This window comes from Equus asinus, chromosome 23, assembly GCF_041296235.1.
Source record: "Equus asinus isolate D_3611 breed Donkey chromosome 23, EquAss-T2T_v2, whole genome shotgun sequence".
Lineage (NCBI taxonomy): Eukaryota > Metazoa > Chordata > Mammalia > Perissodactyla > Equidae > Equus > Equus asinus.
Genome location: NC_091812.1, coordinates 68,413,911 through 68,428,069, shown reverse-complemented (window position 1 = coordinate 68,428,069; position 14,159 = coordinate 68,413,911). Strand labels below are relative to the sequence as shown.

General features: G+C 37.6%; 1 protein-coding gene across 2 annotated transcripts in view; it reads left to right on the top strand.

Moving 5' to 3' along the window:
- Nucleotides 1-13,599, top strand: part of MFSD14B (major facilitator superfamily domain containing 14B) — an 86,268-nt gene extending 72,669 nt beyond the window's left edge. For both annotated transcript variants that reach the window (XM_044756581.2, XM_044756580.2), the window contains 7 exons: nucleotides 910-1,128; nucleotides 2,757-2,870; nucleotides 5,834-5,905; nucleotides 7,505-7,617; nucleotides 9,112-9,209; nucleotides 10,969-11,111; nucleotides 11,811-13,599. In XM_044756581.2, the coding sequence (XP_044612516.2) occupies nucleotides 910-1,128; nucleotides 2,757-2,870; nucleotides 5,834-5,905; nucleotides 7,505-7,617; nucleotides 9,112-9,209; nucleotides 10,969-11,111; nucleotides 11,811-12,062 (1,011 nt within the window). In that variant the 3' untranslated portion in view covers nucleotides 12,063-13,599. The remainder of the gene's footprint in view (nucleotides 1-909; nucleotides 1,129-2,756; nucleotides 2,871-5,833; nucleotides 5,906-7,504; nucleotides 7,618-9,111; nucleotides 9,210-10,968; nucleotides 11,112-11,810) is intronic.
- Nucleotides 13,600-14,159: the final 560 nt, after the last annotated feature.

The window sequence follows — 14,159 nt, the reverse complement described above, 5'->3', positions numbered from 1 at the left end:
ATAACGTATACCTGAAATTTCACAATGTTATAAACCATTATGATCTCAATAAAATAATTTTTTAAAAATATGATGAAGATTAAGATAATGGAAAACTCTTTTATGAATGAATGACTTATTTTGTGCAGATACAAGATCGTCACTGTTAGCACCAGAGGACCCTGCATCAGTGCTCCCCTAGCGCCTAGGAGCCCTGGATTCAGCTTGGAAGTGTGATCAGTTGGCTCTGTGGTCTCTAGTATTAGATGGAGGTTGGGGGTGACAGCATGACAGAAATCCACAGCCCAGGGAACTTAAAAAGTGTCGACATCTCTCAACAAATCTTTTGGATTTATTGTTATAGCTTTTTCTCTTTCTAAGAATATCAGGGATTTTTTTTTTCCCCTTCTCAGAGCTAATGAAATGATTACCAAATAATAAAATGGTGAAACAGTACATGTTTTTGGAAGATGAAATCAAGTGTAGTCCCTCATTGGTTTGTAGATTTTGTCATCAGCCCTGCAGAAATTTTTTTCATACCTTTCTCCTCACATCCCCATTCCTCAATTAAAGAAAACTAAAGTGCATGTGTTTTATTTATGGGGACACACAATTTTTATTTCTAATAAGATCATCATTTTTTACTCTTACAGCTTTCCAGGATATCTCCAATTGGCTAATAGTTTGTGAACAAATTCTTAAAACACAATTATTTTAATTCTTTCATTCTTAAAATTTATGTGCAACACATTCCTTTTGTCTTGTGTAAAGCCAGGGAAAGATGGCTGTAGGTATGCACCTGTAGGACCCTTGGGTGAGAACGGGAACATAGGTGTGCCCCTGCAACAGGTGGGACTAAGTGAGAGTGTGCTTTTGTAGGTGTGCACCTGCAGTAGATGGGACCCTTGGTGAGAATGTGCTTTTCCACAGGTCTCAGCCACCTTTGCAGCCAGTCTGGTCAGCAGCCCGGCCATTGGAGCATACCTCTCAGCCAGTTATGGAGACAACCTCGTTGTGCTAGTGGCCACAGTGGTCGCTCTTCTGGACATCTGCTTTATCTTATTGGCTGTTCCAGAGTCTTTGCCGGAGAAAATGAGACCGCTCTCTTGGGGAGCTCAGATTTCTTGGAAACAAGCAGACCCTTTTGCGGTAAATAAAAACAAAACACTTACTTTCCTAAATATCTTTCTAAGCCGTGCAAACAAAAGAACACTTCAAGCATCCCAGCAGTTGTTGATCCATTTCTTTCTCCAGTAAAAATAGAAAAAATTTAATTGCAAGTGAGAGACTGAGGTAGTCTGTGTACCAAGAAATATACAGAATTGATACTTCTTAAGTCAAGCATGTGGTTATCATAAGGGAAAAGAGAAACATGTCCAGTTAATCCCTGATAAAGGGTTTGAGAAGGAAGTTGGGTTGTTTTTGTTTTCTTTTTGCATGGTTGTTTTCATCCTTTTTCTTTGACAAAATAAATGAAAGTGGCTGTTTGAAGTGACTGTTTTCATTTACTTAAATTCAGAAAGGATAAATGTATTTGGTCTGACTAAAGTAGTTATTTTCTAAATTCTTAGTGTACATCCACTTTGACCAGAGGCTTTGAACTTATATTTTTACAGATTGCATGGATTGTTTTCTATAATTTATTTTTTTGCATGAGGAGGATCCCATTAACAACTAGAAAAAGTACTGAGAAGAAGAATCTTCTCTCCCCTTCTCCCACCTTATCTGGTTTGCACTTGTTCCTAAGAAAATTTGTACGGGAAAAAATAATCAGAGATTTGATTTTTGCTTTTTCCCCCCAAGTCTACCTTTTAGGAAAAATACATATAATAGGAAAACTAACTTAGAAATTCTTTTCTAAAAAGCCCCCCCAGGGCATGACCTGGGGGCCCTGCCCATTCTGTTGGTGCATGATGTCAGACATCTAGAAGGAGGTGCTTGGAGAAGGAAACCAGGTGTGAACCCAGCAGTGGGTGAGACAGGGAAACTCCTCTGTGATGGGAACGACTGTGGCTTCCTTTTCAGGGCTGTTGTGAGGGTTACAGTGATTATATGTAAATTAACTAGTCTACAAGGTGTGGACTAATGTAGCAAGGTCTCAATAGACAGCTGCTTTTGCTGTTAGTTAAAATAAGGTTACAGTTATGGTGACTAGAATGCTCTGCAGCACTCTCTACTCCTTAGAAATGATGCACTTTTTGGTCTCCTCAATGATCCTGTATAGAAAGGAATGTAAGAAAGAATTTTGGACAAAATTGTAACATTTAAAAAGTTACTAGTCAGAGAATCTTGTTACTGACCCCATGGCTGGGACCTACTTATTTGTCTACCAGTTTTACAGCCAAGTTGAATATTAACGTTGTAAAGAATATAGTGAATTTGCGTGTAATGAAAACCCCATACTGTTTATGGCTTTAAAGGAGTTATATTATGAATGAAAGAGAGAGATGAGATATTCTTAAAAGGTATCTGGAGCAGTGTTTTTCAGGATCTGTTCATAGGCTGTTTCAGGATGTGAACCAGTATTATTAACAGAGATGAGCAAGTGTTTTTTTAAAAAAAAAAAAAAGCCTGTAATATTTGAAATACATACCTCTGAAATTAGAACTTCCATAGACAGATGAAAATAGATTTAATATTAAGGTTCACGTCCTTTTATCCATTCAATTTTTGTTATCCACCTTAATACATCAAAACAGTGAAGCCAATGTCCCAGAGTAGCAGTGACATTAGTGTGTATTTGCTTTTTATGTGTTTCTCATTCTGCTTATTCCTAGTCACTGAAGAAAGTTGGGAAAGATTCTACCGTCTTACTAATCTGCATCACTGTGTTTCTTTCATATCTTCCTGAAGCTGGACAGTATTCAAGTTTTTTTCTCTATCTCAGGCAGGTGAGTAGTAGATGCCTAGTAGCTTTTGAACAAGAGGAAAATCAAAGGTTGGGAGAAAACAGTGTAGAGAAAAAAGGTGTATATTTGCTTCTGGTTGCAAATGTAGGTGCTGACATACAGTTAGTAGTCAGGAAACCTTTAATTCAGTGATGCTTTAAAATTTAGTACGATGTTTACTGTGGAAAAAATATACAGAATGAGAATTAGCAGAAACAGGATTTATCATAATATTTTAAATCTTTAATAATATCCATTAAATTTCACAGAGAGGTAAAGTTTATTTCAGAAATGCCCTGCCCTGAGTCTGAACACAGCCAGCCTGCTAAGCCATCTTTGGTAGGCCAGAGCTCAACACCACTGTAAACTTTAAGGTGGCTCGCAAACAATAATCAAGATAATCTTTTCTCTCCTCTGATTTTTTCTCTCTTTAAAAATTTACACTTTACTTTGTCCCCCAAAAGGCAATTGACTTAAGGCAATTAAAAGAAAGTTCCTTTTTCCGACTGTTGTTTCAGGTCTCTGGATTGCTGAGACCTGAGTTGCCTTCCATTGCAATCCTGCCTTGGTCTTTTACTGATTTCACTGGAAGTCCTTCTCCTAATGGTTTACTCCACTTTGGAAGGGCAAGCCTCCTCCCAAGATAAATTTCTGTATTTCTGGAGATATTTTTAAATAAACTTGTTAAACTTGCCATCCTTAGAGTTGTCCTAAAAGTATAAGACTGTAATATTTTATATGGTGGCATAGAAGTAAAACATTTTTTCAAGCAGCTCTATTTTGGTTTGGCTCATTTTGGGTGGGTGGATGCTGGAGATTTAAAGGGAAGCGTGGTGAGGTAGTGTGTTTAATGTAGAAAATTATATATGCATTTAATGTAGAAAATAATATAGGAAAAATAAGAAAACTCAAGGAAGAAAGTGAAAAATCTTATCCCTTTGCATGGATGATAAACAACTGAATATTTTCCTTTTTTACCCTTTTTTCTATACGTATACTTATGCCACCACCACCAATTATGAAAAATCAGAAGCATTCTGTTATTTTCTATTTGTGCTCACTTTTAAGAGAGGTTAACACACACATTTTAGTTAAAATTGCATTTGATATTTGTAAATTATATATATGGTGAGGAACTTGTGTCCAGTATATATAGAGAGAACTCTTATAATTCAACAGCAAGAAGACAACCCAAGTGAAAAAATAGGCAGAGGATTTTGAATAGATAATTTCTCCAAGGAAGATATACAATGGCCAATAAGCACATGAAAAGATGCTTAACATCATTAGCCATCAAGGAAATGCAACTCAAAACAATGAGAGACCACTTCCCACCTGCTCAGGTGCCTGTAATCAAAAAGACAAGGATATAGAGAAATGGGAGTCCCTCATACGTCCCTGCGGGAATGTAAAATGGTGTAGCCACTGTGGAAAAGAGTCTGGCAGTTCTTCAAGGTGTTCAGCATAGTGTTCCCAGCAGATCTATTCTTAGGTATATAGCCAAGAAAAATGAAAACATGTCTACACAGAAACTTTTACCCAAATTATTATTTATTATAGCCAAAAAGTAGAGACTGCCCAGATTTCTATCAACTGATGAAATGGATCAATAAATGTGGTATAGCCATACAGTGGAATGTTATTATTTAGCAATAAAAAGCAGTGAAGCACTGATGCATCCTACAACATGGGTGAACTTTGGAAACATTATGCTAAGTGAAAGAAGTTAGGATCATATATTGTATGATTCCCTTTATATGAAATGCTTGGAATAAACAAATCCATAGAGAGGGGAAGTAGATGACTGGCTGAACAGAGGGGTAGGTGGGGGAATGGGACTCCTAATAAGGTCCATGTTTCTTTGAGGAGTGATGAGATCTTCTAAAATGGATTGTGGTGGTGGTTACCCAACACTTTGAATATACTAACCATTGGATTGTACACTTAAAATGATGAATTGTATGATATTTAAATTCTATCTCAATAAAACTATTTAAAATACATACATACATAGATATATGTGTGTGTGTATATATTTACAAATATAGGCTGATAAATAATTCCTAAAGCTACATTTTCAGGTTCTAATTTTTTTTAAAAAATTGCATTTGATTAGAAAGTAATAGAACATTGTTAATGTCAGCAGCACTGATTTGGGAACCAGAGGTTAAGCTCTAGTTCTTTTATTAGCTAGTTGTGTGACTTGAAGCAAGACAGTCATTTATGAAATGAGAAGAATGTATACAGTAGTTTTTAAGTCCTTTTTCTGAATTTTATAAAAGTTCAATAGAGGTCAAAATAATTTAACTTTTTAAAAACTTGATATTTAAAACTTAAAAGTTTTAGGCATTTCAGAGCTGCTGTTAAGGTTAAAAGGCTTAGAAATCATTGCCAGCTAACTTGGGCTGATCATTAGAGTCACCATGGAAGCTTTTTAAAACATACCTGTGCCTGGGTCCAGAGAGTCTGCTTTAATTGGTCTCAACTGGATTCTAGCATCTCATTGCTCCCCTCTTCTCTCTCCCCTTTCCCCACCTTCTCCGTTGTCCACATGATTTTAATGTGCAGCCAAAGTTGAGAGCTACTGACTTTGCTAGTAAGCAAATTCTGTATTGGCAGTCTCAAAAGTCAAATCATTTTCTTCATGTTCTCTCTAATACTTGATAATGTTATATTTGTGTATTGATGAGTTGGGGATGCAGAGGGATAGGAAATAATAGGTAGACCTATAATAGAAAATATTACCTTAAAAGTTAAATTAAGTTGTACCTGCTTGTAATGATTTCTTATATCATGTTTAGATATAAATTACTGGTTAAATGGGTTCAGCTTTCAGCACTGCCTTAATTTGCTGTTGTCAAGGTTTTATGAACTCAGCTATTTTATCCTATGGCTTTAATAGAACATAACACATATTATATTTATAATATCTGTATTACGAAAGAGTTTTCTTTCCGTTTCCACAGGTCATAGGTTTTGGATCTGTTAAAATTGCAGCATTCATAGCTATGGTAGGAATTCTGTCTATTGTGGCTCAGGTGAGTGTCGTTTTACCCATTCTCTGTTTTTTTAACACTTGTTCTGAAATAACTGTAGATTCACTGGAAGCTGCAAAGAATGTTCATGGAGGTTCCCAGCACCCCCACCTCAGCCCCCCTCCTCCCCTGCCATGGTAACATCTCAAACAATATCAGACCCAGTAAACTAACTTGCATATGGTCCATAGAACCATTCCATTTTGAATAGAATGTTGAGGTTATGATTTAGGAGGACTTTAGTACAACCTTTCAGTACTTTTTAGAATACTTGTTGTTACCTCTACTGGGTCAATCAGCAAATAAAAATTTGCTTTTACAGCTACCAACCACAATCTGACTCTAGATAGTACAAAATTAACTTAACCTGGAGAATATTTCCATATTATTTTAATGTTGAAAAGTAAGTAGAAGTGAAAAGCAGAAATAAAAATCAGTAACTGTTTCAACCCCTGCTATCGCCAGGACTGAAGAAATGTGGAAAATCAGTGCATTAGAATATATGTGTTGAGTAAAGAGCATTAAACATTTCCCCATCTGTTACAGTTGTATGTTGCTTAATGATGGGAATACAGTCTGAGAAATGCATTGTTAGGCAGTTTTGTCATGCGAACATCATAGAATGTACTTAAACAAACCTAGATGGTATAGCCTACTACAGCATACCTAGGCTTTGTGGTACTGATCTTATGAACCACCATCATATATGCGCTTCATTGACCGAAATGTCCTTCTGCAGTGCATGACTATATAAATATAGGATGACAAAAAGTAGGGCATATGTTCTTTAATTTACTGATGTGCTTAGGTGCATTCACCATATCATATGGGACTGCCTAGAGGCTATTTCTCTGAAACAGCTACATGCTGCTCTAAAGCATGGTAGCCCAAGTGGAGTACTCTTCTGTGATAACTCTCAAGAAATGAGACGGCTGTGAAACTGTTTACTCAAAAATTAGAATTGACAAGATCATAGGAACGCGTCAAGGCAAAGGCCTTTTATTTTTTGTTGAACTGTATCAGCAAATGTAAATTATGTTAAACTTTCAAGTTGCTCATGATTTTGGTTTGTTTTTTATATTAACTCTGGTTAGTCAATTAGCACAAACTCATCTTTTATCCTGTGCCTTTTCAGACTATCTCAGCTAGTTTTTTAGCTGAGTATATGTTTGTTAAAATCAAATTTATGTCAATCCAACTTTGTGAAACTGTTAACCTCCAGCAAAATCCCACATATTCTGTAAATGTTCAGCAGGGGTTTGCTGTTCACTGGTGGGTAAGTGATTGGTGTTTCTCCAAAGAGACTGAGGCGTCTCCCTCTCAATCATGGTAACTGGTGAATGATCTTTTGGGAAGTGCTAGCAAAGCATCAGACAAACAATCTTCTGGAGACGAGGCTGAAGGCCCCGAGCTCCAGGTCAGTCTGGAGCCCCTGAAGCTCTACCCTTTAGAACTGCATCAGTTCTGCATGACTTCAAAGTCTGAGGTCAGGCAGTGTGCCCTTAGAGGTCCCTGGTCATCATTAGTGGGCTTCCCTCAGAGAGCTTGCCTTAAATCTGTGTGTTCACATGGTTTCTCAGGATTGTCTCCTTTGCTTTACAGACAGGCTTTCTTACCATCTTAATGAGATCATTAGGGAATAAGAATACCGTCCTCCTTGGCTTAGGCTTCCAGATGTTCCAGTTAGCCTGGTACGGTTTTGGATCTCAGGCCTGGTAAGCCTCTCCCCTGGATTCTCGTGAAATAACTGACAGACGCATCTTTTAGAGGAGCTCAAGTTCGTTGAGTGTGATGTGAAGCAAGCAAGGGTTATTTTACTGGTTTGGTGTATTCTGCATTTCAAAAACTGTTTAGACTTAATTTGAGGAAGGGTGGAGCTCGGTGATTTAGTATTATTAGTGAAGATTGCCTTCATCTCAGCAGGCTTTCAGTGAGTTGTTACCTAATTGAATGTGCCTCCTCCTCCAACCCCCCCAAAATTTTATGTCTACTTTTTAAACACATTTGTCAGTTTTTAGGGACATATCACATGTAGTCAAAAACCAAACAGAAAGACGAGGAAAAATGACTGATTATGGCAGAGTTCACTGCCATAATTAGCTCAGTGACTGTAGATAGTGACATAATCTTTATAACATAAAACGTTTGTTAGATGAACACTAAAATCTCTTCCAAAATCATGTGTATTGTGAGGCAGTTATTACTGAGAGCATATTAGATTCCCATAAACAGGAAGGAAGCTCAAAATAAGCCGTATAGAATACAAATAAGTAAAAAGAATCTCAAGTGCTGTTTTGTTATGTGGCAAGTTTCCTTATGTGCCTGGTTACCAAATACCAGAGTTCATATCTCCATTTTAAATATTAGCATTGTTCCTCATTTTGCGTACACAGATGGTTGACATAATTTAGAGAAACTAGAAATGCTTTAGCAGCTTAGTGGTCAGTAGTTAATTATTCTTGTTCTTTAAGATTTTAGTCCTAAGTGCTGAACTTTGGTTCAGTAGCTGATTCAGTCAAACTCATGCCACGTTAAAAAGATTTTGTTGAGCTGAAGGGTTTTTCTTTTTCAGTAAGGGCATATGTGCATGTCGGCCATCCCCAAGGAAGTGTGGCCAAGCAAGTTTTAAGCCCACTTGGGGTCTCACTTTCCTCACACTCATACTTAATACTGACATACACTTAAACCCCTTTCATTGAGAAAAGGACAAAGGTCTAAAGGAAGCAGCCTTGAAAGTCTACAGGATGTCATCCTGAACTTCAGTCTCTGTTTTTTGCATTGGTGGCACATGACACGTTGTTGAGGGGTATCAAACTAAGCAGCAGGAGGGCAGTGTGAAGGTGAGCCTTTGAGAAATAGAAACACAAAAGTGGAAAATCGGTGGGAAAAAGGTATTTATAGACAAGAAACGGTTTTGAACTTCACTGAGCTTATATGGAAAAAGCAGATTTTGAAAGATTTTTTAAATTTTTATTTTATTCAAAATAAAATAAAGAAACTTTCCCAGCCTGTGAAGTGATCAGTATTAACAATGTAACGTATAACCTTCTGGGTTAAAAAAAAAAATCCATTTTTAAAGAGGGAAAAATAAACACAACTTACACGAGAAAACAGAAAGCATTTTGTGCGTTTGCCACTGATTGTACTCTGAACAGCAGGCTCCTTGGAGCTGGCCTACTGCCTGACCGCAGCCTGTCCTGTCATTGCAGGATGATGTGGGCAGCAGGGACCGTGGCTGCCATGTCCAGCATCACGTTTCCAGCAGTCAGTGCCCTTGTCTCTCGGAATGCAGAGCCAGATCAGCAAGGTGAGGTCACTGTCCCCTCACTGTTTTCCTCCTTCAGCTGAGAGGTACCTGTCGGAAGTATGAGCAGCTCTGAGCATCTCTCCACGTCAGCAGAGCAGGAGGTGACAACCATGTGGTCCCTTCTCAACAATCGTACCTATTTACTTTGGCAAATAAGAAAATTCTGTTTTCCTCTCTGCTTTGATCTTATACTCCTATTGTTAAAATCCAGACTCAACAGTTCAGAGTACTAAGAATCGGCACTAGAGCTATCCATTTTCTCTTTTCAGTTTTGACTCCTCTTTTGTGTGTTACCATCAGAATTAACTAGACTTTGATCATATTTTAACAGATATCTGTTAAATAATGATAGACTAGTTAGTCAAGCAGTGAATTCTTTATTTAATCACTAAAATTTCTTTAATTTGGAATCACGTAAAGTCCATTAGCTTAATTTAGGAAATGATTCTTTGAGAGGATAAAGAACAAATAAATCTATGTAGTTGTTGATAATAAGATTCAGAGTGAAAGACAAAATTAAGACAACTATGTGGAGAGTAGCATTCTACCACTTCGTCCTTCTGGTGCCTCTGGCTTCCCTGTCAGGCAGTTCTCACCTCCAGAATTGATCCTTTTCCTTCTCCGTCTCTTAAGATGACTTAAGACTTACAGTCAGGAAGGAGTGAATTTTAGAAGGAAAATGTTTTAAACATCTTAGAGCCCTTTAAAAAGTTCCAATAAAAAATTAGATTGGAAAAGAGAGTTTATTCATTCTATCTGTTTTCCCATATCAGAAATTAGCCATCTTATTCATATCCATTTTTAAATAGTGTCACTTGAGGACCACAGATTCTGTGTGTCACCCTGGCTATGGTAACTTCGCTAGCTGTGCGTCCTTGGGAGGTGTTGTTTGGGGTGAAGGCGTGCGCCATCTGTGGAGATGGGCACTGCCTTGGTGTCTGACAGACACTGTCCTGTCTTTCAGGACATGAATTTTCTTTGGCTCTTTTTATGCTTTCATATATTAATACAGATGTTTTCTAAATGTCAGCAGACAAAATTAATAGAATACATTGTGTTAGATTGAATTATATTTGACCATTTTTGACTTAAAAAAACATCCATTTCATATGGTTCAAGCTAATTTTTTACCTGCTGTCTTAGAAACCAGAGATATCTAGAAATTGACTCTTCTAAGGTTTTCAGTGCAGGTCTGTAGAGAGATGCACATGCAACGCAGAGGTCACCATGAGGGATGGAGTCTGCCCAGAGGTGCCAGGAGCACACAGCATCAGGACTACTGTGGACTCATCTGCGGGCAGGGCTGCAATTGCAGAGGCAAAGAGCAGATTTTTATTGTAAAAGCACCATTAAATGAGGAGGAAAATCTCAATCCACAGAAAAGTGGAAATTGCCTGTAAATGGAGAATATTAAAGTTTTTTTCATTTTATTATTCCCTGTTTATAGGAAGATTTAGCTATTATGGGAGAAATTCATCCCCAAAGGGATTTCAGAAACATCACTGTCATTTCATCTCCTTGTAGATCTTAGGGCAGAGAGTGAGGACAGCATTAAAAGGACATAATGAAAGCAAGAAAACATTTGTGCAATGAATGAAGATATGATGGGTGAGGTCCCTGATCTACTTTCCTCAGCACGGACTACTCGTTGCAGCTGAATCAGTACATACATCATAGTTTGTAAGAAAGTACCGTTAAGTCCCCAATCTCGAGAGGCTTTTCTGAGAAGACTGGCTCCCTTCTCTTTGTTCTGATTTAGGCGTTGCCCAGGGGATCATAACTGGAATAAGAGGACTGTGTAATGGCCTGGGGCCAGCACTGTATGGCTTCATATTCTACATGTTCCATGTGGAACTGACTGAGTTGGAACCGGAATTGAACTCTAACAATGCTGCCCTACAGGTAATTTGGTGATAAGTCTAGTTTTACAACAATTGTGTCTGATTATAGCAAATCTTCTGACCTTAAACTTGGAAAGTGTTATTTGTATAATATTAATATTGTATGTGACAGTAGTAAGTGCTGTGTTCAGTGCTTCTTGGGACTGGGGAGGGATTGTTTCAGTGATTTAATACCTTGTGGAAAGGATTTGTCTTATCTTTGTTCAGATTCTATTTTCACATACACAATTACTCTGATCAGAATGCTGTCCCTTGGAGAAGCCCAGGGCAAATAAAATATGAAATGACCTAACATTCCAGCTAGAAATTGAGCTAGAGTGCTTTTTCTACTATTTCTTTGATATTTCTTCCCTCCTTCTAAGCGGTATTTAGTGTAGATTTCTTTACAAAACTGAAATTAATGTTTGTGTACGGAGTGCATGATCTCAGGTCACAGGATGGGATTAGAGATAAACTCGTGTCGCTTACAGGGTTAGTTAAGCTGTTGAGAAGAGGTGCAAAAAGCAGTGATTAGCTGCCCTCTGTCATATTCCAAACACAGGCTCTATTGGAATTTGCCTTGACACTTAATGAAGTGTTTGCTTATGACAAAATGGTTCTTTTTTTTTCCTGGCATGGTTTTTTGGGTCATCCAGGACTAATTTTGGGTTGAAAAGACTAACCAAATTCTTCATCTCCGTTTGTTTCCCACACCCATCAGGAAGCTGTCATCCCAGGCCCGCCGTTTTTATTTGGGGCATGTATAGTTTTTATGTCTTTTCTAGTTGCCTTATTCATCCCTGAATACAGCAAAGGCAGTGGAATTCAAAAGCATAGCAACAACATCAGCGGCAGCCTGACCAACACCCCAGAACGGGGGAGTGATGAGGACATTGAGCCACTGCTGCAAGACAGCAGCATCTGGGAGCTCTCTTCCTTCGAGGAGCCTGGGAATCAGTGCACTGAGCTATAAACTCAGCAGAAAGGAGGATTCTGCAGATGCTGTCTCTGAGAGCCGGGGGGAGCCACACCACATGAAGACATCATGGTGCTGGAGGGGAGATGCTAGTGGCACCCTTCAGGGCCAAGTTTGAGAAGTGACCCCTTCCATCCCTCTGCCTTCCTTTTCTTCCTCCTATTCCTTTTCTTCCATTCTTTTTCTTCCTGTTTGTACATTAGAACCAGTTAAGATTTGAAATATTTTCCTGCAAATAATAGCAACTCTCAAAGTTATCTGGAATTCAAACTTTGAAACTCAAATAGAAAAAGTCGTAACTCTGGTAGAAAGGATGGCTTTCCTTTAATAACTGGAGTAAGAGTGACAGCAGTCTTTCCATGTCCTTTTCAGTATGAGGTGCAGGACTGTAGTGGGACTGCCATCTCTGGCAAGATTTGTCGTAGAGAATCCTTTTTTATTTTCTTCCTTTCTGTGTCGGGACTGCCCGCTTAGCCTGCAGGTGTCTATGAGTGGCTGCTCCAAGAGTCACTCAGTATCAGGGATCTATTGCCTCTGTTCAAAGGTCAAACAAAATCCTAATCTTACTCTCCTTTTCTCCTCTCAACTTCCTATTCTTGGCTAGAGTAAAATTCAGCATATACACCTCTGGAAATTAATAATATTGATCAGTGAAATCCTTTACCAGATGAAGGAAAATATTCTTATAAATTTAAATCATGAAGAACTAGCAACTCAGATTCCTGGACCTAGTGTCTTGGTCAGATTCAAGGTGATTTTACAGAGGAAAAACACACATCGAGCATTCTGGTGGCAACATAGAAATTGAAGGGTGCTTCTAAGAAAGTTTTCAACAATGTAAACATTCCTAAGTGAGGGTAAGAGTTGTAACTGGATACCAGTGGAGTTTATATCCAAGTCAGACTTATGTAATGTGTTATTACTATTTGCTCATCTCCACCTCTACCATGTCCTACTTCTCAAGCTTTCTCATTCATCACACTCCTGCCTTAACTGCTATGTAATATGCATTTGTTTTCAATCGGTCTTTGTTTCCATCTGTTTATCTGACTTTTGAATCTCATGGGAATATGCACATCAAATTCCTTTTTAAAATATGATGGTTTAGGAAGCCCAGATCCACAGTAAGTGTCTTGCTAATTTTTTGAGATGTTTTATGGACAAAGAAAACTTTACAGATTTATATGTATTTTGCTGCACCAGTAAATGGACCATTAACTAGGGCCCATCTTTAACAGAGCACTCCTTTGAAAGTTTTATAGGTATGAAATATATGTAGATATTTGTAAGGAATTAAAATTTTTTTTTGATGGGGTGCTGTGTAAATCTTGTATTTATAAATGTAATGAAGATGTTGACAGAAAAAAATATATACAACTTTTATAAAGGATTGTGTACTGACTGAATACATTTAAAAGAAAATATATTTTGAAACCTGTTCTGCTATGAACAGAGATAACATATCTTTTTACTATGCTGTTGGTTTTTAAGTTAAGCTTCCTAATGCATAATAAATTTGCAATGGATACTTTTATGTCTTTTGTATTTCTTTAAAGCAAATAGTATCATTGATCTTTGGGTTCTCTTTTGGGCAGTTTCCAACTAAAATAATTTCTTAATCCTTAAGCTAATGCAAAAGATTTGTATGTTTTCAAAGAAGTTTGACTTTTAACAAACTTCTTTCCAAATCTCCCTTCAAACACAGACCATAACTATTTTTTATTTTCTAAAAAAGCAACAGAACTCACAACTAGAATATAGAACTATGTGCTGGGGGTGCTTTAGGGAGAAGAAGAAGAAGGAAAAAAAAAAGATTGGCAACAGATGTTAGCTTGGGTGCCAATCTTTAAGAAAAAAAGAAAAAAGAAAACAACATAAACATATTTGTATACCCATGTTTATTAGCAGCATTATCCACAATAGCCAAAAGGTAGAAACAACCTATATGTCCACTGTTAGATGAATGGATAAAGAAAATATGGTATATACACACAATGCAATGTTATTCAGTCTTAGAAAGGAGGGAAATTCTGACACATGCTACAACATGGATGAACATTGAAGATATTATGCTAAGTGAAGTAAGCTAGTCAC